At 39.3% G+C, this 25,039-nt stretch overlaps 1 protein-coding gene across 3 annotated transcripts in view; it reads left to right on the top strand.

Moving 5' to 3' along the window:
* LOC136862883 (KICSTOR complex protein kaptin) overlaps positions 1-25,039 on the top strand; it is a 174,569-nt gene that overhangs the window by 71,258 nt on the left and 78,272 nt on the right. For all 3 annotated transcript variants that reach the window (XM_067139155.2, XM_067139154.2, XM_067139156.1), the window contains exon 5: positions 5,405-5,653. In XM_067139155.2, coding sequence (XP_066995256.1) covers positions 5,405-5,653 — 249 coding nt within the window. The remainder of the gene's footprint in view (positions 1-5,404; positions 5,654-25,039) is intronic.

Below are 25,039 nucleotides of genomic sequence, written 5' to 3'. Positions count from 1 at the left end.
CCGTACAATATCGGTAATTGCCCCAAGCTAGTCTGCGGATCCCAGGCGTGCTCAGTTCATGCCGAAGCCTGTCGCACTCCTCTGGGGCAATGATTAATGACTGTCAGATGAAATGAAATGATATTGGAGAGCGTTGCTGGAATGAAAAATGACAGCGAAAACTGGAGTACCCAGAGAAAAACCTGTCCTGCCTCTGCTTTGTCCAATACAAATCTCACATGGAATGACCAGGATTTTAACCACGGAATCCAGCAGTGAGAGGCCGGCGCACTTCCACCTGAGCCACAGAGGCTTTTCTTGACAACACAAAATAAATCATATTTACACCTGGAAGGTAAAGGTGATGGCACTCTCAAAGGTGTGGATAAAGCTCCACAAACCCTCATGCATACTCACACACTGACATGCACATGCAAAGGAAAATTTGACCGCATGTTTGCCCTTGAAATCCCTTTATCTTACTGTTACTGTCTTTAAACATTAAATATTACGTCCCTTACTTCCCATAACTCGACATTAATCCTGAGATGTACAAAGTATCTCCAAATAAGCAAACAATAAAGTAAAAGCAGAAAATCATTCAAAGGAATGAATTCATTTACAAATCGTGCTAACCCACTCAGGTTGAAAATAAATGAAAATACTATGACTCCATGCACTAGTCATCATTTACAGTACCTATTTACAAGTTACATGAAAAATCTACCCTGCATTTAAAAGAAATAATTTAGGACATCATCCTATAAAATTAATCTATCAAACTAATAAAAATTTATCCTATCCCCTCAGCCATTAGGTAACGTTAACATTTTATAAATTCATTAAAAGCTTGCACCCATCTTTAATGATTCATCGCTCTGCATCGGGCCAGGCTGGCCCCATTTTTTAGTGACAGCCCATCGTCACTGCGGGGCCAGTAAACCAGAAGATAAATTACCTGCTAGTGTCCATTTCAGCACTCGAGGGTCGAACCATTGTCTTCTTTCTTGAGCCACAATCACTGGAACATAACCTATCTCTTATAGCACTGAGATCTAATCTTCAATATTCACCTACATTTAAAGGAAATAATTTAGGACATCATCCTATAAAATTAATCTATCAAACTAATCAAAATTTATCCTATCCCCTCAGCCATTAGGTAACGTTAATATTTTATAATTACTTGCGTGACGTAATTACAGAAGTTATTACTCTTGACATACTTAACCAGTTCACTGCTTACATATTGTAATCCCAGCAGCTACCTGCTTATTTCTCAAGGTCCAGTCTACCTTGCTTCACGACTCTAAATGGCGTGTCAGTATTCTGTGATATTTACTCAGTTAGTCTGAAACTCTCGAGTTCCTTCCCATATCTTTACTGCTTATTAATGGTAAAGCGATTTCAAATGTCTGTTAGTTACAGATCACTGCTTTACAACACGGTCCTTGCTAACAAAGTCACAAGTTTCTCCCGCACTTAAATTTCCATCTCTCGAGTTAACTGTTTTCTGACTCCCTCGATATTGAAAATTTCAAAAGAATTTGAAGTTTCTGGACACTTTAAACTGTTTCTCGACTCCATAATGCCAAGTCATTATACGCGATAGTTCCAATACGCATGATTCAAATAGTCCATGAAAGACTTGTACCATTGAAAAAAACAAAGACAAATCTCGACTGACAATTTATATCTGACTGACTGACAAGTAACAAGTGCTGACACACCACCGGCATTCAATCAACTGAGACCCTTCTCCTCTCTGCTCTATTATTTATTATTTCATCCTTTCTTCACTCTTTATGCTCGGATGGGGCCTCGAGTTTCACTGGAACCAGTCACTTTGAAATATTTAGATGACACTGTATTAAAACTCAGTGGGACTTTTACTATCCAAATAATTGGTTTCAAGACTTACATGAACTGTGTCTTTAAAAATCCATGTTTAAATATGACAGATTGAATCACCTTGACTCTTCAATATTTTTATATATGTCATTGTTTCTAGTATTAAGATTATCATGTGTTTTTACCATAATAGCTTAGGCTGAAGATGTCTCACAATAGAAGAGACAAAACATGTCCCTTTTCTTAAAATAAAATAAAAAGCAAATATTGTATTGTAAAGGTGGAGTCCTTTGATCAATTAGACCTTATTACTTATTGAGGCTGACAATGCAGATTTACTGTGAAATTTATTTCTTGCGGTGACACTATTTTCTATTGGGTTACACGCACACATCTCTTTCGCCTTCAAAATTTTCAACAAATCATATTTGCACCAGTCATCTTAGACCACGCTTATTCTAGCCTCATGCCAGTCGTCTGAAATAGTAACCATTTATTTTGTTATTGTGTCACTGGGTTTCTCCTCGTCTTGAAATAAAGCTCTGCCGAGGTCACCTAAACATGGACCAACGGCTTCTGCACAGACCAATGGCTTCCGCATCTTTCTCTTCCAAAGACAAAAGGCCTTGTTGTTTCGTCCTCATAGACAACTATTGCCATAAATTTCTGCTCATATTTCCTCATATTCTACAGGGAAGAATAAAATTATGAAGACTTCAAATAAATATATTCATTATAGTCCCATTAAATTGGTATATAAATTTACATGTGCACTGAATAAAGGCTCATTGTGTGTGTGCAGTTCTATTTAGTGCCTGTGTGTAGTCAAATACTATATGATTTAAAAACCTATTATTACCACACTTAAGTTGGTAGACTGTCACCTCTATGTCAAAATTCACTTATAGAACTTCAAATTTTTTTGTGTAGCTTCCTCCTTCACCCCACCCCACCCCCACCAACCGTTTTGATATACACCCCCATCCACTATATCCCTCAAACCCTAATACTTTTGGTTGTCTACATTTTTGTTCCCCCTCCTCCAACTTCTAATTCCCAATCACAGCTAATGTGCGTGGCATATGTACCTAATTGTGCAATTCAGATGTTAACCATTTTTCACAAACTAATTCATCATGGGCATAGTGTAAAGCTGACCTTTCAATGAAGGGATATTCATTTTTGACGTTTTGCACTGTAATGCATGGTTTCTGTGGACATAGTTATGAACCCTCCTGTGACTTGATGACTTGTGTGATTATCTAACTATTAACTGTATTACTTTTATTAATCAAACTGCTGGGCTGGTTAGCTTAGGTGAAAGAACACTGGCCTTGTGAGCTCAAGTTGGAGGGTTTGATCCTGGCTCACTCCAGTGGTATTTGAAGGTGCTCAAATACGAGGTATGTTTTTTAAGTAAGGGCCGTTTTTTACTTTTTTAATAATCCTGAAGTTAGCACGCACGCTGCAACAAGCATGTGCGCTACTTCCCGACATCCTTTGCGAACAAGCGGGTGTCAGTTGCAGCTGTGTTGCTATCCTGTACACTGAACTGTGCATCTTTAAAATGTTCAAGATTATTGAATCGTCCACCGCGTGTGAAAGACGGTCTGTAATATGTTTTTCGAGTGAAAGAAACATGTCGGTCGCAGACATTCATGGTCAGCTTTGTGAGGTGTATGGTGATGATGCAATGAGCAAAGATAAAGTGAGATTATGGATAAGATAGTTCAAAAGTGGCCGTGAAAATGTTCGTGACGAAGAACGCTCGGGTCGACTATCTGTGATCACAGAAGATTTGTTGACTGTAATTGACACGAAAATTCATGAGGAGAGAAGATTCACGATAACCACTCTCTCGATGGATTTTCCTCAAACTCTGGCATGCGGTTCAGAACAAAAGGCTCACCATATTGAAAAAGGGAATTTTGCTCCTTCACAATAATGCAAGGCCTCACACTGCTGTCCAGACTCAGAAACTGATCGACTCTTTCAGGTGGGAAGTTTTGGATCATCCACCGAATAGCCCTGACCTTGCTCTGAGTGATTTCCACCTCTTTTTGGTAGCTGAAACGTCATCTTGGCGGGAAGCGCTTCAAAAACGATGAAGAAGTGAAAACAGCCGTGAACTCTTGGCTGTCAGAGCAGACGACAGACTTCTTTGAAGAGGGATTTCAAAACTTAGTTTTAAGGTATGACAAGTGCCTAAATTAACAAAGTAACCATGTAGAAAAATAAACATATGTAAAACCTAATAATAAATGTGGTTTGAAAATAAAATGTTTGGTTATTTTTATTAAAAATTGTCCTTAATAAAAAACAGCCTTTGTACACCGCCTCATGTCGGTAAATTCTCTGGCATGTACAAGAACACCTGGGGGACAAAATTCTGGCACCTTGGCATCTCCGAAAACCATAAAAGTAGTTAGTGGGACATTAAACAAATAAAAATAACATACCTGCCAACTTTCCTGATTTCGGCGGGAGACTCCCGATTTTCAACAGTTTTTCCCACCTCCCAGTTATTCTATTATTTCTCCCAATTTTAACTTATTTTTTTGGTGAACTTCAAACATTTGTTTTCAAATCCTGCCATTTCAGCTATTTTACGCAAGTGGCCGGAAGTCCTTTGGTCATTGGCCGCTTTCAAACGAAATATCGACGCCATCATATAGAATGTTCCACAAGGTGGGTCCTAGGGCAGATCCCTGTGGAACGCCAGCACCCATTTCAAGGTCTTCTAAATCATGAAGTCGTATTCTTCGTCCTTTGAGGTACTTAACGATTATTTGTTGTAGATATCGAGAAATGTTCATCCTACGAAGTTCTCTCAAAATAATGCTCCAAGAAGCAGTGTTAAAAGCATTTTTGACATCTAGTGTATCAAGGCAGCCCATTTCTCACTGCTTTCTGCCTGTATTTGAATCACCCTCTCAATAGCTTGGGTTGTGGTTCTGCCCTTTCTAAATCCAAACTGGTTCGAAGAAAGTCCTCCCTGTTGTTCAAGTTCTTTCTCCAGTCTCGTTTTAATCAATCCTTCATAAAGTTTGCTCAAGGTGTTTAATAAGCAAAGTGGCCTGTACGCTGATGGATCTAATGATAGTTTCCCTGCCTTCAATAATAGCACTAGCTTGGCTACTTTCCACTCATCGGGGAATTCACACTTTTTTAGTAAATCATTGAAGGCTGATAAGATCCAACCAGGTGCCACCGTAACTGCATACTTGATGGCTTCTGGTGGGATTCCATCTACACCTGGTGCCTTACCAGTCTTCATATTGCGTGCTATCTCTTGTAACTCAACCACAGTAGTAGTCCAGTAGTAGTGGTGGTGGTGGTGGTAGTAGTAGTAGTAGTAGTAGTAGTGGTGGTGGTGGTGGTGGTGGTGGTGGTGGTGGTGGTGGTGGTGGTGGTGGTGGTGGTGGTGGTCAGTTTTAATCATTCATATTAGTAGTTGATTTTTCTGTTGTATTTTGTTATGTTGGAACTCGGTACAGTGACAGAGAGAAAGAGTGAAGGTTCAGAGGTGCGACGTGAAGCTAATTGTAAAAATGTATTTTTGTTTATTTTACAGGCGTTTATCAGCCTTTGGCTGTGAGTGTGGCTACTTCAGGCTGGCAGTGGTTGATGGCTTGAAAAAGGAGGTCTTGGCAAACTATTCTGCTCGTTTTGAAGGTCCTATTTCAAGCGTCCACTTCTTTACCAAAGATCCTGATTTGAAATGTCCATCATTTCTTGACTTGACAGATGAAAGCAATGATATAGAAGAAATGGATGTGAACCTTGTAATATCTAATACCCTGCAACCCTCAGTTGTATATATGTGAGTATCTTTTAGAAGTTTCAGTAATATATAATTCTCGTACAGACCCTGTCAAATAACTATCCTGAGCAACAGAACTCAGCAATCGAGACCTGTCCTCAACTGCATACAGTCTCTAATTTTGTAGAGTAGTACTGATGTTTGACTGGAAACAGTATGTCAGCCACCACACCTCTGCCTTACATCCAATGCTACTTTGCACAGATGGCATCATATCCTGAGTTGCTGTACAGTGTTTGTTCAGCTATACCTGTGGCTTTCTACCGTGTGATCGCTTGTTGATTCGAAGGTTAACAGTGCATAGTGCTTTAGTAGTAGTTGTTGTTGTTGTTTCATTTGTACGCTTCCTCAGTTTTAATCATTCATATTAGACGTTGATTATTCTGTTGTATTTTGTTATGTTGAAACCCGGTAGAGTGGCAAAGAGGAAGGGTGAAGGTTCAGAGGAAAGCTCGGATTGTAAGAAACTGAAAACCATAGGCTGAGAAATGACACTCCAAGCTCAGTGTCTTTAATTGGTGTGTACTTTACAGGAATACGTATATCGAGAAGGAGAGAGATAATGGCGGTCCTTTAGTGCCAGTTAGTAAAGTTTAGTAGTAACTTGCTCTCTCCATAGTTGAACCTTAACTTAGATGTCAGGCAAAGTGGCTGGCTTGAGGAATGATGATAATTTTGTTACAATGTCACTAAGTTTATTGACAGCATTATGAATCAGAGATATTAATGGTCATGAGAACTGATGAAACGTCAAGACCTTCTACAGAAGATACACAGGTAAAATATGCAGATGAAAGCATATGAATATAACTTTCTCAGGTTTAGTGTACATAAATACATGTAATTGTATGTATGAGTAAAAGATTAAAATTATGTGATTTACTTTGAGAAATATTGGCCACTTTTAAAAGGAAGCACCATTGGCTACACACTATTTGCCCACCGAACTCGATAGCTGCAGTCGCTTAAGTGCGGCCAGTATCCAGTATTCGGGAGATAGTAGGTTCGAGCCCCACTGTCGGCAGCCCTGAAGATGGTTTTCCGTGCTTTCCCATTTTCACACCAGGCTGTACCTTAATTAAGGCCACGGCCGCTTCCTTCCCTGTCCCATCGTCGCCATAAGACCTATCTGTGTCGGTGCGACGTAAAACAACTACAAAAAAAAAAACACTATTTGCCCCAGTAGAACAGACAACTACAGAGGCCTTGCTGTACTTGACTTGAAATATCTCGTGATGGAGTAAAGATTTTGTTTTCTGGTTTGAAGGAAATTAAAGTTTAAACTTACCTGGGGCTGATGACCTTAGATGTTAGGCCCCTTTAAACAACAAGCATCATCATTATCATCATCATCATCTAAACTTTCCTGAATAGATGCATCAAAAAATGTTCTGCATCACCTTGGGCCAAAGAGTTCCTGAATTTACAAATTAATAAGAGACATACTGTACCAGGAAAAGTCAAAGGAAAAGAGGCATGAGACTTGACCAAGGGGTGTTCAGTTCTTAGGAGCAGGTACAGAGAATGGTATTCACAGTGCGAAATAATAGATGGTACTTTTTAAGTTTATTCAACTTGTAGATAGCATGAATCATCATCATCATCATCATCAGCATCATCATCATCATCACTGGCGCGACAACCCTTTGTGGGCCTTGGCCGTCTGAAGAAGTTCTCCCCATTTTTTCCTTTTAAGTGCAGACTCCTCCAATTCTTGATTCCAATTATCTTTACATCCTCTTGCGAGGTCGTCGTAAAAAGGTCAGGCCGGCTATTTCCTGTTCAGATTTCGTAACGAGAGTTTTTTTTACAGATTGGGTTGTCAGCCCAACGCCAACCCCCTGCAATCCTGGAGGGCCGATGTTTTCTTTCGGGGTTGTCTCCCTTAGCTGGTGGGTCCCTATTTTGAAGCGTCGGAAAATCGCTTTTTTGCCCTTACATGACTTAGCCATGTACACGCAGTATACCCATAGCCCAGGGGCCACGGCGTGGACATGCATGTATCAGACTTGGTAGGAATAAATGGCGTTTCCTGTGCTTTATTAGTACACGTCCACCAGTAAGAAGTGAACCCACAGGGCAGCATACTACCCCTTTGGCCCCCAGATAGCATGAATAATTCCTCTATTATTTCGAATTTGAAAATAGAAAATCAAATTTAAATATCTTATCATCATCATCATCATCATCATCATCATCATTTCCCTTTATCCAGCTGTAGCTGGGTAGGGGCAAATATGGTTCTTCTCCACTTTCTTCGGTCTTTCCACCACTCTTTCTCCAACACTGTGTCCCAGTCCAGGTTTCTTTCTATAATGCTGCGTTGGATGGTATCCTTCCATCTCAATCGTGGTCGTCCACAGCCTCTCCTTCCTTGGATTTGCATTTCCATCACTTTTTTTTTTGGCATTCTTTCGTCGCTCATTCGCTTTGTGTGCCCAAACCATCTTAGTCGGCTCTTCTCTATTTTATCATTCATTTTTTCCACTCCAATTTCTTCCTGGGTTTTCTCATTCCTTATTTTGTCTCTTCTACTCTTCTGTATCATACTCCTCAAGAACTTCATTTCGGCTGCCTGTATTCGACTCTCATCCTTCATATCTTCTGTTGAATTTAATGTTGCCTGATTCTGGCAATATCATAAATTTTCATTGAATGTTTGTAATAAATGAAATTCAAAATTAATAATTCCTTTCATCAAGTTCATAGAGTTCATCTTGAGAAATAACGCAAAATATTAGGTGAAAATGAATATCACTTCACTTTGAGAATTAATAACTCTATAGTCTCTCTAAAATGTTATCATTTCAAAATTCCTACAGTCTCTTTTTATAAAGTTAACACTTGAGAATGTAAAAGAACGTAAGGTTAATCTTCTCGCAAAGTCTAGTGTTGTGTTCTATTTTATAAATACTGTTCAACACTTGGAAATATTATGTGAATTATGTGACTTCCAATTAGCAATGATAGTTCGTCATAAAATGAAGAAATCACTGTCTTTAAAGTTCAGTAGTTGAGAAAAAGTTGATTCTGTTGCAAGATTGTTGGCAAAGGCACTTATATCACCTGATTAGTCTTGAAACTAGAACTGGAAATTGCGGTTCAGCGAACAGCATTCGGAACTCGTTTGCAACCAATGTCGTGATGTCCACCATAGTACCACATACCGTCTTCAGCGATGTACTACGTTAAGTCCCACGTTGTACCTCGTTAAATCACACGATGTACCACATAAGTCCCACATCGACTTGAACATCAGGTCACTAATAAATTTCGTAAATATGAGAAAGTTCAGCTGATGGTATGGGTTACGAGTGTCAAATTGGTACGATTTTACTAAGTGCAGAATATTAAGTCACTAGTAGAAAATAATTATTGCTTGACTAATTGGAAGCACAGTTCGAAACACAGTTTATTGTACACAGTTTATACTATTTATACACATAATTCAAAGTTTGTTCAATGTATAACAAATGTTTGGATTCTAATTGAATATGAGTTCAAATGACTATCAAGCTATGAAGTGTAAAATGTAGTTCACTCACGACACAAGTCTGGTTTAGTTCTAACTTTCCTAAATATTCGTCGCACACAAATTAAAGAGATATTATGGATTATTTCCACTGAATAAAGTTAGTATTCAGTTAAATTGTTGTGAAATAGCCTTAATGTTCACTCTGTTATTCACTATAATAGTTCAAAGTAAATCACATTTGAATGTTAGCACAAGACTAAGTTAAGTGAAGTCGTTCACTTTCTAGCACAAAAAGATACTAAGTTTGTGAATGGGAGAAATATTATAAGTTCTGAAATAGCACTGTAAAATGTTTAAGGGCCGGTTGCATAAAAGTTAATCTGAGTTCAACCACCCAAAACTGATCTCCAGTCAAGCTGAACTTAGAATTTTGGTTGTATAAACATTAATCCAAGATCATGTCTTCTTGATGGAAGGTCAAATCTGACTGGTGAATTTTCTCAGATTAACCTGGTTGAACTAAGTTCAGCAGAAGGAATATAATTATTATTTTTGTGAGAAATAAATCTGTTTAGGTGTCTATGACATAATAACAAAAAAAGATAATAAATAGGCCTACTGTTGATTAAAGTAAAATGATAAGTAGGCCTAATGCTAATTGTAATTATTTGAACAATAATCCTACTATTAACAAGTTGTTTGTTCTCCACTGTTTTATGCTTAGGGCCTATAGGTTATGCTATTTTCAGATTTCAGATTACTCTGACGTTTCATCCGAGAATGGAGAGTTTGAACTCCAAAGAGCTCCTCGCGTGTTTCAACATAGAAGGAATCCCTTGTTAGAACTAAATGATCGACAATTTAAAATACGGTTTCGATTAGGAAAACGTGTAGATGAAGAACTAAAACAAAGATTACATCTACAATTGAGGACACAAGCTAAACGAAATCATGCACTGAATCCAATGTTCATGATCCTTCTCACACTAAAGATTTTACGCAACTGGAAGCTTCCAAATAGTAATTGGAGATGTATTCAATGTAAATAAAGGAACTGCAAGTAGGACTATACACAAAGTCACTAGAGAGATTGCAGCTCTAATACCTCAATTCATCAAGATGCCTGCTGAGGAGGGTGAAGTAAGAAGGACATATCTTTTTCCTCTTTCTTAAAATTTGCAGTACGCGTCTTCTTGTTACTCATCTTTCTTCTGCATTTTGCGGCTTCGTTTACGTATCGCAGACAAATGAATGTCGAATGGCGTCGAGAATTGTCGATCGTTACTGTTACGGTGTTTTTGTGGTAGGTAGAGGTGAAAGAAGGTGCGGGCTTGAACGGGTCTCAAACTACGGAATCAAAGTTAATGTAAAATTTAACAAGGTTATATTTTCTTTTCAAAATTAAGAAATAACAAGTACGGCAGGTACAGAGTAGCAAAGCAACAAAAGGTGCAATTACAGTATTTACAGTATTTGGGCTTCGAGCCCCGAATTCACACTTCTAGGGCAATTAGCCCAACTTTACTCCAAAATAAGTTTTACCAGAGGGGCAGAAAACCCCATTCATGATCAGGAGCCCTTGCTCCAAATTACACAGAAAAGCCTCCTCGAGGCATACAACACTCAATTTTCAAGAAAGAGCTACTCGCTCTCAAACCTTAAGCCTCTCAAAGGCCACACCAAACTCCACCTTCAAGTTGTCCTCTCAGGACATAGACACAGGGGTAAAATACCCACCCTACTGAGGTCTATTAAGTGAAAAAGGTTAATTACATGACCTCTAAAATAACAATTTGAGAGGAGGCGATCTGCACTCCTAATGTATTTGTTTCAAAACCTAGTTTGGCTCTAGGCCACTGATGCAAGGGCTAATCCCATACTACAGAGGTGACTTTAGAAAAGAACAATTTACATTACATTAAGGAAGAATCGGTTGTGAGAAATAAGTTCACCTCAAAGCAATATGAGTGGGAGCTCAAGAGGGTTAAGCACTCTCTATCCCGATATGCAGTTTAAAAAGAATAGATACTAAGTTTCTTTACATTTTAAGGAAGGTTACATTACGGAAAGACTTCGGACCCGCCCCGAGAGTTAAACTGCTGAGCTAGCAAAGAAAGAAGTTATTAATCGGCCATTACCTTGTTGTTGACCGCTGCCGAAGAAAGAGGCGCTTCCCGCCCCCTGCTATGTACTTTACACACTGAAAGATGGAACAGAAGTGGCGCAGAGACCCAAAAATCAGCAGTTTATATACTCTCGCGGAAAGTTCGAGGCGTTTCATGGAAGAAAACACCCGCCCACAATCACTTTATTGGTTCGGGATAAGCAGCATATTCAAGTTGGGGGAAGATACATCAGATTGGTCAGAAATTAATTAAAGAAATTCGGGATTGGCTAAATACAAAACAAGGGGGAAGAGAGGGGTATACAGCCAACTTAAACAATAACAGAAAGAAATTTAACAAGAAACAAACTTTTGAGATAAAAATTTCTCCAAAAAACAGTTCTTTCACATCGCACTAGGGTGCACCGTTGTAGTTTTTCAGTAGTGTCCTCTAGAAGAGAAATTTCACACTTCTTACTACCGGTAAAACAAAAATACATCGAAAATGACACAGTTCAAAAACTCCAAAATTTCCAGATAGTGACATCATCTGAGAAAGTAGAAAATTAATACCGTAGATAAAGTTCAGACTTCCTCCAGCAGAGGAGTTTCAACTGGCGCACATTTTAAATTAGCGGCGTGGAGGTGTACCGCCCGGTACAGACCTCCCCCCCCAAAAGTTCCTCCAGGGGTGACACATGCAATTTGTTTGGAAACAAGGTCCAAGTTTTGATGTTGATATGGAGATTAATTGCAGAAGTATTTATAGGATTTTCTTAATGTGGTTTGATTCAGTTTCAAAATTTTTGTTGTGACTGGCGAAGTAAAGTCTTTATGTTTGTAGAAGTTGAATTCAGAAGGAAAACTTTAGTTTTAAAGTTGAGGAAAAATTTTCTAAGTCCACCAGATATTGTTGTTGAATTCTCAGGTATAGTAATTGCTGACAGTAACTGTCCATGTAGTTGATGTTGATTAAGTTGGATGGCCAGACCGGCCGTTGCGGCTTGCGTTCAGAGGAGGCCGCCCGGGCCCCTCAAGTACCCTGAGATACCGCTCGCCCGCACTATGAGGGGAGCAGAGGTGTAGAAGCACGCCGCGCCCGCGGTGAACATATACAGGCTGCGGGCCAGTAGCAGGTCGTGCGCCGCACATCAGCCTTGGCCGGGAGGAGAGCTCCGGCTCGCCGTGCACATGTCGTCCTCGCTGGGGTCGAGGGGGCCCTTCCTCTATCCCAGTCGCTGCACGGCGCCGCGCGGCTGCGGGGGCACTGAAACCTTAAAGCTAGGCGGCAGAATTTGTTGGACCATCATCTTTTTTGAGGGCACAGACTTGTGGAGAGGTTGAGGGGCCAGTGGCGTGTAGATATCCATGGCATTAATTAAGCCACTGTGTAGAGTGGAGCAGGAGACGGGAGCGTGGTAATGGCCGTGGTAAGGACATAATGGCAGTTTAACTAATCGGGGGAGGTTTGACAAAAATGCTTACATATGAAACAAGATATTATAGAAGGGGCAGAATGCATCAAAAGTGAAAACTCAAAAAAATATAACCTTCATATTCCTTTCAAATTATATAAAGCAAGTTGACACAAAATTTACACTGGTTTTACCTGGGACAGGTGAACCCTAAATATCCTCTCGGTGGCTGGGTTGCTTAATAACAACGTAACCGGCGTAAGGAAATCGAGAATGACACACGGCCCATGAAATCTGGGGGCAAGCTTGCCCGCGGGAACAAAATTCTTGACCATTACTTGGTCACCTACCTTCAAAGGGGTGGGTCTCCGTCCACGATCATACCTTTCCCTAACCTTTTCATGACACACTTTAAGATTGGCTTTAGCCTTCTTCCAAAGATCTTTAATGTTGTCCGGATCTATTGTCTCAGGTAGAATGTCACTCAGAGACCAGAGGTTAGAAAGCAGCGTATTGGGAACAAACTTGAACATTAAAGAAGCTGGAGTAAATTTATGTGATTCATGAACCGCCGAATTCAGAGCAAAAGCTAACCAATGCAAGGACGTGTCCCACCTGGAATGATCTTCATGATGATAGGCAATAAGCGCGGACCTGAGATTACGGTTAACCCGTTCAGCCAGAGATGGTTGAGGGTAATAAGCAGAAGTAGTTACATGAGAGATGGACAAGTCAAAACAGAATTTACGAAATAGATTAGATGTAAAAGCCTTAGCATTATCAGATACAATATACTGACACGGACCAAAAGAAGCAAAGATAGAATTTAGACAAGTAATGGTGGACTGAGCGGTAGCCAGCTTAGTCGGAAATAACCAGGAAAATCTTGTAAAACCATCTACACATACAAAGATGAACTTGTTGGCATTTCCCTTCGACTGGGGGAAGGGTCCTACATAATCAATATACAGGCGTTCCATGGGGCGCGATGCTTGATGAGAAGACAAAAGGCCTACCTTGGTGGACATGGTTGGTTTACTAAGCAAACAGGATTTACAAGCCTTTACTAGTTCACGGATGTCACCGTCCATACCCTTCCAGATGAACATTTCACGAATCTTCTTACGAGTTTTAAAGATTCCAAGATGCCCCCCTAATGGGGTCTCATGATAGTACTTGAAGATCATAGGTACAAGAACCGCTGGAACGACGACCTTCATCATCTTATCATGCCTTGATGGGCAACATAAAACACCATTCCTCAGAACATAAGGGACAACATGATCCCCAGAAGAAAGGGTTTCCATTATCGGAGCCAGCGTCGGATCTTCACGTTGGTATTTCTCGATATCCCTAAAGAGCATGGGAGCATCTGTTAAGATGGCATTAACATCAGATAGTATGGACTCGGGAGGTGATGAACTGTCGACCGGTTCCTGGGTCTCGACGTCGTTGGAAAACATATGGCTGAGGCCATCAGCGACAATATTTTCGGTACCTCTGATATGCCTGACATCGAATTGGAAGACAGAAATTCGGATGGCCCAACGGGCTATACGACCAGTACGACGCGGCCTACCTAAGACCCAGCTTAAGGCTTGATTATCTGTCTCCAGGTCGAATTTGACATGTTCCAGATAGAGACGGAACTTTTCTAAGGCGAATAAAACTGCCAAACCTTCGAGCTCATAGATGGAATACTTGGCTTCTTGAGCCGACAAGGTCCTAGATGCATAGGCGATGGGTCACCTCCCTAGTTCAGTCTCTTGAAGAAGGACTGCTGCTACTGCTGACGACGACGCGTCGGTTTGGACGATGAATTTCTTCGAGAAATCAGGCATAGCAAGTACAGGGGCATTACAGAGAGCTAATTTCAGATCTTCAAAAGCGGCTTGTTGAGAAGGTCCCCACTCGAATTTGATGCCTTTCCTACGAAGAAGGTTCAAGGGCGCCGCTCTATTAGCAAAGTTAGGAATGAACTTCCTGAAGAAATTCACCATGCCAATGAACCTGGCGATACCTTTAATGTCCTTGGGAGGTTTAAAATCACGGATGGCCTGTGTTCTAGAATGATCGACTGCAACACCATCAGGTGACACAATATGCCCTAGGAATGACATAGAGGGCTTAGCAAAGGCAACCTTGGACAACTTGACAGTTAACCCAGCCTTACGAAGGCGATTGAGAACTTCTTGCAGATGATCTAGATGTTCTTCAAATGTCTCCGAAAATACGACGACATCATCCAAGTAGTGATACAAGTACTCAAATTTGATGTCGGAGAAGACCCTATCTAGCAGCCTAGTGAGTACAGCTGCTCCCGTGGGGAGCCCGAAAGGCACGCGGTTGTATTCGTATAAATTCCAGTCCGTGGCAAACGCTGTAAGATGTTTAGACTCTTCCGCTAGGGGAATTTGATTATAGGCCTGATTCAAGTCCAAGATAGTAAAGAACTTGGCCTTACGAAACCATGAAAAACAAGAATGAAGGTCAGGAAGGGGCACAGATTGCAACACCACCTTCCGATTGAGAGCCCTATAATCAATGACAGGCCTGAAGCCTCCTTGGGGTTTCGGGACTAGAAAAATAGGTGACGAATACGCCGACTTAGAGGGCCTAATAATACCATCCTTCAACATCTGATCGATGATTTCTTTCAGAGCCTTCATTTTAGGTGGAGATAGTCTATAAGGTGGAAAACGGACAGGAATCGAATCCGTGACCTCAATTTTGTATTCAATAAGGTCAGTAACACCAAGAGTATCAGAGAACACCTCTGGAAATGACTGACATAATTTACGAATACTATCAGCCTGCTCCTCAGGTAGATGTCTAAGGTCTAACAACATCTCCTCCTGGGTAGGCGAAATAGATGAACATGATACAGAATTACACTTTAACAAGGGGATTTTACAATTGGAAGCAAATTTGAATGTGCACGACTTACTCTGAAGATCGAGCACAAGGCCAGTGTGAGAAATGAAGTCAGCTCCCAATATGATGGGGCAAGACAGGTGCTTAGCCACAAACAGTTTGGTTTTCCATGTAAATTTAAAAATACGAATTTTGACCTGTACAGAACCTAGAATTTCTAATGGAGATGAATTAGCCGAAACATATTGAACAGTAGATGAGCCATAGTCAGGTAGTTTACAAACAGACTTCAATTTTGAATACCATTGGTCCGAAATAATTGAACAAACACTGCCTGAATCTAATAGAGCGGTTATAGGCTCGTTATTCAACTCAATCTTAAGAAAAGGAACAGGTGCGGGGGTATCCGCCGCAATCCTAAGACACTCTTTGGGGCATTCAAAAGATAGATTTGCAGATTGAACATTCCCTGAATTTACGACGAGTTTGCCAGGGGCTGAGCCTCGGGAAGATGGATTAGTCGACTCAGCCGAAGCCACTAGTCACTTTTGATTGTTGTTGGAAGTTGCACCTGAAGTTGAGCAGGAGGGGGTGCTATTTGAATTTGGGCAATTTTTGGCGATATGTGAGAAAGCCCCACATTTAAAACAGCCTTGTGATGAGCCAGCTCCATTATTTGCCCTACTAGCTTTGATCAATGGACACTTATTGCGAAGATGGTCAGGTGACCCGCAAGCATAACATTTACGGGGTGTGACTGGTCGGCGAGGTGGAGGCCGAGGATTACTAAACGAAGGAGGGGGTTCTTTCGCGACACGCAAAGAATCGGCGTATCTAACTCCTTCCGCTGAGACGGCCAATGCTTCAAGTTCAGAGAAGGTTTGCGGACACGCCGCGAAACACAAATATGACCTATAGGATGGTGAAATTCCTTCCACAATAGCTTGTACAATCTGATCCTCAGGGAAGTGAAGAGCAAACACCCTAGTATAGAACTTAATATCTTGGATGAAATCTGCCAAGTTTTCATCCAAGCGCTGTACCCGATAATAGTACTTCTGAATAAGGGAGGACCTTGCCCTGGCCGGGATGAAGTTAGCTAGCAAGTGGGCGTGGAAGTCTTCAATCGATGATTGCTCGGCAATGGCTCTAACTATTTTGTCTGAGAGAATACCTATTGCATAGGGATAGATAATTTGCAAAATTTGACATGGAGAAAGAGAAAACACAAGAGCATGATCCTGAAATTCAACTAAAAATCTTAAAAATGAAATTACTTCACTGGTGGTATTAACGGAAAACTTAGAGATACCTCTGAGCAACATTGCCAATGGATGAGGCAAGCTGCTAAACCCGGGTGACATAGTAGGTAAAGGTTTCAGTGGCAAGGAAGTTAATTCAGAACGTATATTACTCAACGATGCACGGCGTTCAGACTCGTTGTCCAATGGGGCAGAGATAGTTTGAGCAGCAACGGTTATCCTATTGGCTTCTCCCTTAGGAGGCTCTTCCTCGCTACCTACATTCATCGTGGTGGGTTGATCAATTTTGGGAGGAACTTCCCCAGTTAACAATTGAGTGACCTTGCTAGATAATTCAGAAATACTTTCAAGTAACGTACTAGCTTCCTTCCTCTGAACGTCATTCAACTTCAGAGACAACAGATCGTTAACTCTATTTGAAAAATGATATAGCCTGGCTTGCACACGCTTAATTTGATTAGGAGAAGGGTCATTTTCATCAAAAAAAATAACTACCGATGCTAGCCTAGTAGTATTCTCGGTGATCGTGGAAAGAGAGTCGTCAATTTCTTTCTCTCACAAATTGGGGATGGAAATGGGCAAATCAAGGGACTCTCTAAGCTTGTTGGTGTCTATCGCAACCGTGCCTCCAGATTGCACATTTCTGATAGTTAACTCATAGTTCAACTCCTCCTTGCGCAAATAGTTAAGATGGAGAACATTGCGAGGGCCGGGCATGATGACAGAACAATTTTGAAAAAATCAGAAAATTCCAGGAACTGAGAAAATTGTTAGAGTTTGAATCAAAGCAATGTTTAGCCGTCAAAAGGGGCTAAATTGAGACCCATTCAACCACGCTCTGCTACCACTTGTTACGGTGTTTTTGTGGTAGGTAGAGGTGAAAGAAGGTGCGGGCTTGAACGGGTCTCAAACTACGGAATCAAAGTTAATGTAAAATTTAACAAGGTTATATTTTCTTTTCAAAATTAAGAAATAACAAGTACGGCAGGTACAGAGTAGCAAAGCAACAAAAGGTGCAATTACAGTATTTACAGTATTTGGGCTTCAAGCCCCGAATTCACACTTCTAGGGCAATTAGCCCAACTTTACTCCAAAATAAGTTGAGCCCTTGCTCCAAATTACACAGAAAAGCCTCCTCGAGGCATACAACACTCAATTTTCAAGAAAGAGCTACTCGCTCTCAAACCTTAAGCCTCTCAAAGGCCACACCAAACTCCACCTTCAAGTTGTCCTCTCAGGACATAGACACAGGGGTAAAATACCCACCCTACTGAGGTCTATTAAGTGAAAAAGGTTAATTACATGACCTCTAAAATAACAATTTGAGAGGAGGCGATCTGCACTCCTAATGTATTTGTTTCAAAACCTAGTTTGGCTCTAGGCCACTGATGCAAGGGCTAATCCCATACTACAGAGGTGACTTTAGAAAAGAACAATTTACATTACATTAAGGAAGAATCGGTTGTGAGAAATAAGTTCACCTCAAAGCAATATGAGTGGGAGCTCGAGAGGGTTAAGCACTCTCTATCCCGATATGCAGTTTAAAAAGAATAGATACTAAGTTTCTTTACATTTTAAGGAAGGTTACATTACGGAAAGACTTCGGACCCGCCCCGAGAGTTAAACTGCTGAGCTAGCAAAGAAAGAAGTTATTAATCGGCCATTACCTTGTTGTTGACCGCTGCCGAAGAAAGAGGCGCTTCCCGCCCCCTGCTATGTACTTTACACACTGAAAGATGGAACAGAAGTGGCGCAGAGACCCAAAAATCAGCAGTTTATATACTCTCGCGGAAAGTTCGAGGCGTTTCATGGAAGAAAACACCCGCCCACAATCACTTTATTGGTTCGGGATAAGCAGCATATTCAAGTTGGGGGAAGATACATCAGATTGGTCAGAAATTAATTAAAGAAATTCGGGATTGGCTAAATACAAAACAAGGGGGAAGAGAGGGGTATACAGCCAACTTAAACAATAACAGAAAGAAATTTAACAAGAAACAAACTTTTGAGATAAAAATTTCTCCAAAAAACAGTTCTTTCACATCGCACTAGGGTGCACCGTTGTAGTTTTTCAGTAGTGTCCTCTAGAAGAGAAAGTTCACACTTCTTACTACCGGTAAAACAAAAATACATCGAAAATGACACAGTTCAAAAACTCCAAAATTTCCAGATAGTGACATCTTCTGAGAAAGTAAAAAATTAATACCGTAGATAAAGTTCAGACTTCCTCCAGCAGAGGAGTTTCAACTGGCGCACATTTTAAATTAGCGGCGTGGAGGTGTACCGCCCGGTACAGTTACTATCTAAATCGCATGTTCGATACAACTCGATTCGATACAATCACAATTATCTCTCTTGTTTAGCGATGTTGTCAACTCTGTTTCATCGACCTTAGATCAAAACTGAACTTGGTTCAGTGATCTCAGATTAGTGCTATACACCTCACACAGAGAAAAGAACGAAGAAGTTAGCGATTTTTACGCAACCGGCCCTAAGTTCATCTCAAAGCTCTGGAAATTTTCTAAGTTCCAAAATACTATACAATTTTTACAAGTACGATGAAGATTGTATTGAAGATAATACGCAACAAGATTACTGGGTTCGACTCTTGCAGACGTGTACGCGGAGACCAGCATGACAGTCTGTCAGCTGTGAGTTGTAAGTTGTAACTGAATATGCCTTGCCGGACCCTGTCCTTTTATATGGATTGTAGAGATAAGCTGTTTCTCCTCATGAAAAAATGCAGTTTCTTTGTAGCTGAATAACTTGAAAATCCCTAGACCGATTTTCATGAAATTATGGCATTGATACATTGAGATAATGAACTACACGGTGATATATGTCATTTTTCAATATCTCAAAGAATTTAGAAGTTAGTAAAATACTTCTGGTATAGTCTAGAGTGTCAGGTGAGGTTTTGCATCATCCGCATACTTGCAGCTGGTGATGTATCTCGCTCGTTGCTCGCAGCTCTGTGCCATACCGTTACCTCGTGCACTCTACACATACGTTCGAGCCATCCCATTGCAGATATTCATGTAACCAGTAAGTATGTTTCAGGCCATAGGCATTTCCTGGTACAATACAGAGGTACCATAGTGTTATTTATTGCACAACAAAACACGAATTGGATTGCATTTTTGACCAATATTTATAAAAATGTTTTCTAAAATATTCAATAGATTCCCTTTCTTACTTAATTGGAGAATTTGAAGGTCTTGTTTCTTGTCCATGAATGTATGATTGTATCGACCATATGAGAACCGAATGCCGAGAATCTGCCGTATTTTGATGCATTAACATGTTCATTATATCTTATGTTAAAATTGCGGCCTGTCTGTCCGATATAACTGGCAGAACATTGCTGGCACTTAAATTTGTAAACTCTTGACTTCTGAAGTTTGCTATTGCCTGTATTGATAGTGTGCTGATTATAGAAAAGATGAGCGTTGTTGTTGGTTGTCTTGAAAGAAACGTTCATATTAAGTTTGTTGAAAACAAATATTTAAATCTTAAGACCAAAGTTGCAAAAATAGGTAAGGACAATCTTCTCTTGAATAACTCTCTCAAAGTGGGACTCATCCCTAATTTTTTGAAATCTGTTCAAAATAAGAATGTCTTGTTGTACTGGCATAGAAAGACACAAGATTAAGCCAACATTCTATGGATCAGGAACGAAATTAAATTTCTCTATAGGAAAAAAGCATGACTTAACACTTAGTTATATGAAGCCCATCTTGTTGCTTCTTCCTCCTTTGTCCCATTAGAATGGAATTCATTTCAAAATTGCATCAATGATACAATTGCATACCTATTTGTAGATAAACAGAACAATTTAGTCAACAAAACTAATAGACTTAGGTGCAATAGTAAGAGAACTGAGGCTCATTCTCCCTCGTCTACGTATCATAACAATCGGGCGCATTCAACCATTCCTGTATTTCAAGAGCCTGTTATCAATCTTTCTAAGACCCGTTTTGATAAGTTGGAAATACGTGTTATGGAGAAAGGTCCCAAATTCAATTGGCCCATTCAATTCAAACTTAAAGACGCAATCACGATCACGGCGGAAGCTGAAAATGCAATACAGAAGTTACTAATAGAGAGCCAGACGGAGACTAGATTTAATATTAAGAAAAACTTTATTATTTAATAAATAACAACAAAGATGGAATTTCTTCACATCATAACCAAATAATAGGTTCATTGAAACAGAAAATTAAGGAGAATGATTTGATTTTGACTAAAGCGGACAAGGGGAATGCTACGGTCATTATAAATAAAGAATCATACATACAGAAAACTGAAACCTTTTTCACAGAGTATTCATTCAAAATTATAAAAAAAGACCCGACCAATATTATCCAGAGAAACTTAAAGCAACTTCGTAAATGATCTTCTTTCATTCCCAATGAAGGGGAGTCCCAAAAACCTATTATGAACCCGGGTATCCCGATGGCTAGGGCACTACCGAAGGTGCATAAAGAGAATATACCTCTAAGACCCAGCATCAATTTCAAAAATAGCCCTATATACTAGATGTCTAGATTTATACACAATTAAAAAAGAAAAGGACATTATAGATTTGAGGGTAACAAGTCTATTAAGAATTTCAAAGAATTTTGTGATCGTACTAAAGATTTAAACATGCAATCAGACCAGAAGATGTATTAATTTGGTGTCAAAAATATGTTCCCGAATGTTCCAGTATCAAAACCGATAAATCTTGTAAAGAACAATCTACTTAAGTACAGTAATTTAAGTAGGTAAGAGGTAGCCGATTTTTTTAGTATCTTGGAGTTCATCACCGCTAATAATTACTTTACCCTTAATGGCCAGGTATATAAACAGGAAGGTCTTCCCATGGATGCCCCAGCTTCGGGAATTATGACAGAAATTTACGTGGATAAAATCAACAACATTAACGGAATAATATGCTGGTTGAGATACATAGACGACACGTTTACAATAATAAATACTTTACACTTAGTTCATCCAAGATGTTGATGTTAATTGTGTGTTTTTACATTAGTTTTCATGTCAGTTGTGTGTTTTAACATTTGTTTAGTTATTAGATGTATTACATTAAGGCTGAAGATGGCCAGCCAAGGCTGAAACTAGTCCCTAGTTTAGTAATGTAATTCAGTAATATTGCATAATATAGTATTGAAAATGGTAGACCATACAACATTAATTTAATAATTATTATTGTGATCACAATTCAGTACGGATCAAAACCATGAAGTTTATATCCTATGATTACGTAGCCAACCAGGCAAAACAGAAAGCCTGTTAATATTTAGGTCTTAAAGTCAAAATAGCCAAATTGGGCAAAGACATTGAATTTTTCACACAGTGTGTCGCTCGCAATTTGACACTCAACTTTCTTAAAAGCAAGTTTAAGAATCATTGTTCTTCTTTTCAAATTTTCAAATTACTAAAACTCAAACTAGAACAAATAAGATTTGGATGAGAGAGGAAATCAAATTTTTGTACAAGAAAAAGGCATTTTTTAACCATACATTATATGAGGCTCACCTCGAAGCTACAAGTTTACTTTCGGATGCTCACTGGAATCTATTTCAAGCCCAAGTTGACAATAGATTATTTATTGTATTATCAAAGAAACAACAAACCCTAGAGAAAAAGCTCCATACGTTACTGAACTCTAAACTCAACAATAATTATGCTAAAGAAACCAACAAAACACTAAGCCTAACATGAACAACCAATTTCACCCTCCGATCATAAATTTGTCCAAGGTACCATTGAATGAAGACGAAAGCTCCGTTTTAACCAAGGGCCCTAAGCACAATTGGCCTAATTTTAACACTCTGAACACAGCCATCACTACAACAATAGAAGCATAATTAGCCATTAGAAAATTGCCAGCAGATGAACAAGATGAAGTAAGAATTGAAGTCAAAGAAAATTAAACTCCATTCTTAACCTAAAAAACAATATTAACTCCTGTAATTCACCCCTTACTACTCATGACGACAATAGCTGCAAGGATTCGATTCTCATACAAAAGCAAATACATGCTCTCAAAAAGAATATCAATGATAATAATCTTATAATTACGAAAGCAGATAAAGGTAACACTGCCGTCATAATGGACAAAAACAAATATGTAAGCAAAACAAATCAATTTTTTTAAAGATAGCTCATTCTCTACAATAAAGAAGATCCCTACCCCAAGAATCCAACATGAACTTAAGCAGATCCTCGAGAATACTTAATATCTATTGACAGATCAAGAAAAAACTAAATTAATTAATGTGAACCCAGGTTTACCCACCGCCAAAGCCCTCCCCAAGATACACAGAACTGGCGTCCCCATTCACCTGATCATTAACTATAGACCGAGTCCATGATATAAAGCATCACAATTCATTAAAAGATTTTTAAGAAGGAACTATCGTTTTTTGTCGACAAATACGTCCAAAACCCTAAAGAATTTATTGATAAATTTAAAAATATTAACATTCAATACAGTCATTCTCTCCACTCATTTGATGTTGTAAACATGTATCCTAGCATACAAATCTCCAAGGTATACCCCATCATTCAAAACAATTTAAGCAAATACATTGGCTTAAGTGTATTAGAAATACAGGATTTCATGTCTATGCTTAAATTAGTTATAAGTAACAATTGTTTTACTTTTGATAATGTTATTTATCAACAAGAAGGATTGGCTGTGGGATCACCGGCCTCAGGTATCTTAGCCGAGATTTACTTGGATCTTTTGGAACATGCCAAAGTTGATAATAATAATAACTTTGACAACATCCTTTTCTGGGCAAGATATGTAGATGACACCATAGTAATTATGAATGAGAGCATCACACATGCTGCTACCACCCTCATTAATCTAAATAACATTGACCCACATATAAAATTCATACTTGAATCCGAAATTGAACAGAAAATGAAGTTTTTAGACTTAACTATTATCAGGCACCCAAGCTACTTAAGATATAAGCATTTCAGAAAACCTACTCAAACAGTCACTAACAATCCATCAAGATTCTTCACACCTCCAAATTCACAAACGAGCAGCGTACAACAGCATGGTGTACCGAGCCTTCAATGTTCCAATCTCAAAAAGAGACCTCCAAAATGAGTTGAACACCATTCGTAATATAGCTAAATCTAATGGATAGAACAGTTGCTTTATTGAAAAAATTATCAATAAATATAAATATCGCCCCTCTACCACTTTGAAAAAAGATAATCAAAACAACTCCTCCCTTTCTATCTCTATGTTCAATGAACAAAATTACAAAGTCACCAACATCTTTAAAAAGCATGATGTAAAAGTAGTTTTCAAAACCAACAGTAGGAATGCACAAGTCTTACATAATGCCACATCCATAAACAAGTTCAATAGTTTTCAAAATCAGGAGTATACAGGATTATTTGTAACAATTGTAATTCTTCTTACATCGGACAGACCGGGAGGAGTTTTAATATAAGGTACTCGGAACACATCAGTGCCCTGAAGTACAATAAATTTTCAGCTGTAGGACAGCATATGCATGACTATAATCACAAATTCACAGGCATAAAACAAGATATGGAAATTCTCAAAATCATCAACAAAGGACCCCTCCTTAACATTACTGAAAGCTGCTTCATACATATAGATCAATATTTTAACCTGAATCATAATCTTAATGACGTGCCTTTGCTGGCAGGACCTAGTGTTTACAGTGCACTTGTCTTCTGGTATGGGCCAGAGCAATTGTGTTACTTTCATTGATCTGTCTCAGCTTTATCCTTGGCTTTGACAAAATGAAAATGACTGAGGTATGAGTGATACTAGTAATGCCATTCCTTCTGCAGCCAGTCCCTGCTATGAATGGTGTGAAAATATTTCTCATAGGGTCGGTTGGTGCATGCATTTCAGTGTGCTTGGCAGACTGATATGTAATAGCAACTTCTGGCTCTGTGAGGAAAGCAACGGGAAACTACCTCACTCCTCATTTCCCTAGTACGCCTCTTCAGTGATGCCTAGGCCATCTATGACAGCTGATGGCGGAGCTGTTGAGGATCGAACCAGCCTTCGGGCTGAGGACTAAACATACATACATACATACATACATACATACATACATACATACATACAATCTTAATGACATTTCAGAAAAGTCAAATATCGTATTTGACGTTCTAATTCCCATTTTTAGAAACGCCAAACCAACAAGTCATAATTAAGTTTTTCATAATATTCACAGCACCTTTCCTCAG

The sequence above is a fragment of the Anabrus simplex genome, chromosome 2 (assembly GCF_040414725.1).
Source record: "Anabrus simplex isolate iqAnaSimp1 chromosome 2, ASM4041472v1, whole genome shotgun sequence".
Classification (NCBI taxonomy): Eukaryota; Metazoa; Arthropoda; class Insecta; order Orthoptera; family Tettigoniidae; genus Anabrus; species Anabrus simplex.
The sequence above is the reverse complement of the archived record's forward strand: the minus strand, read 5'-3'. Positions and strand labels throughout refer to the sequence as shown.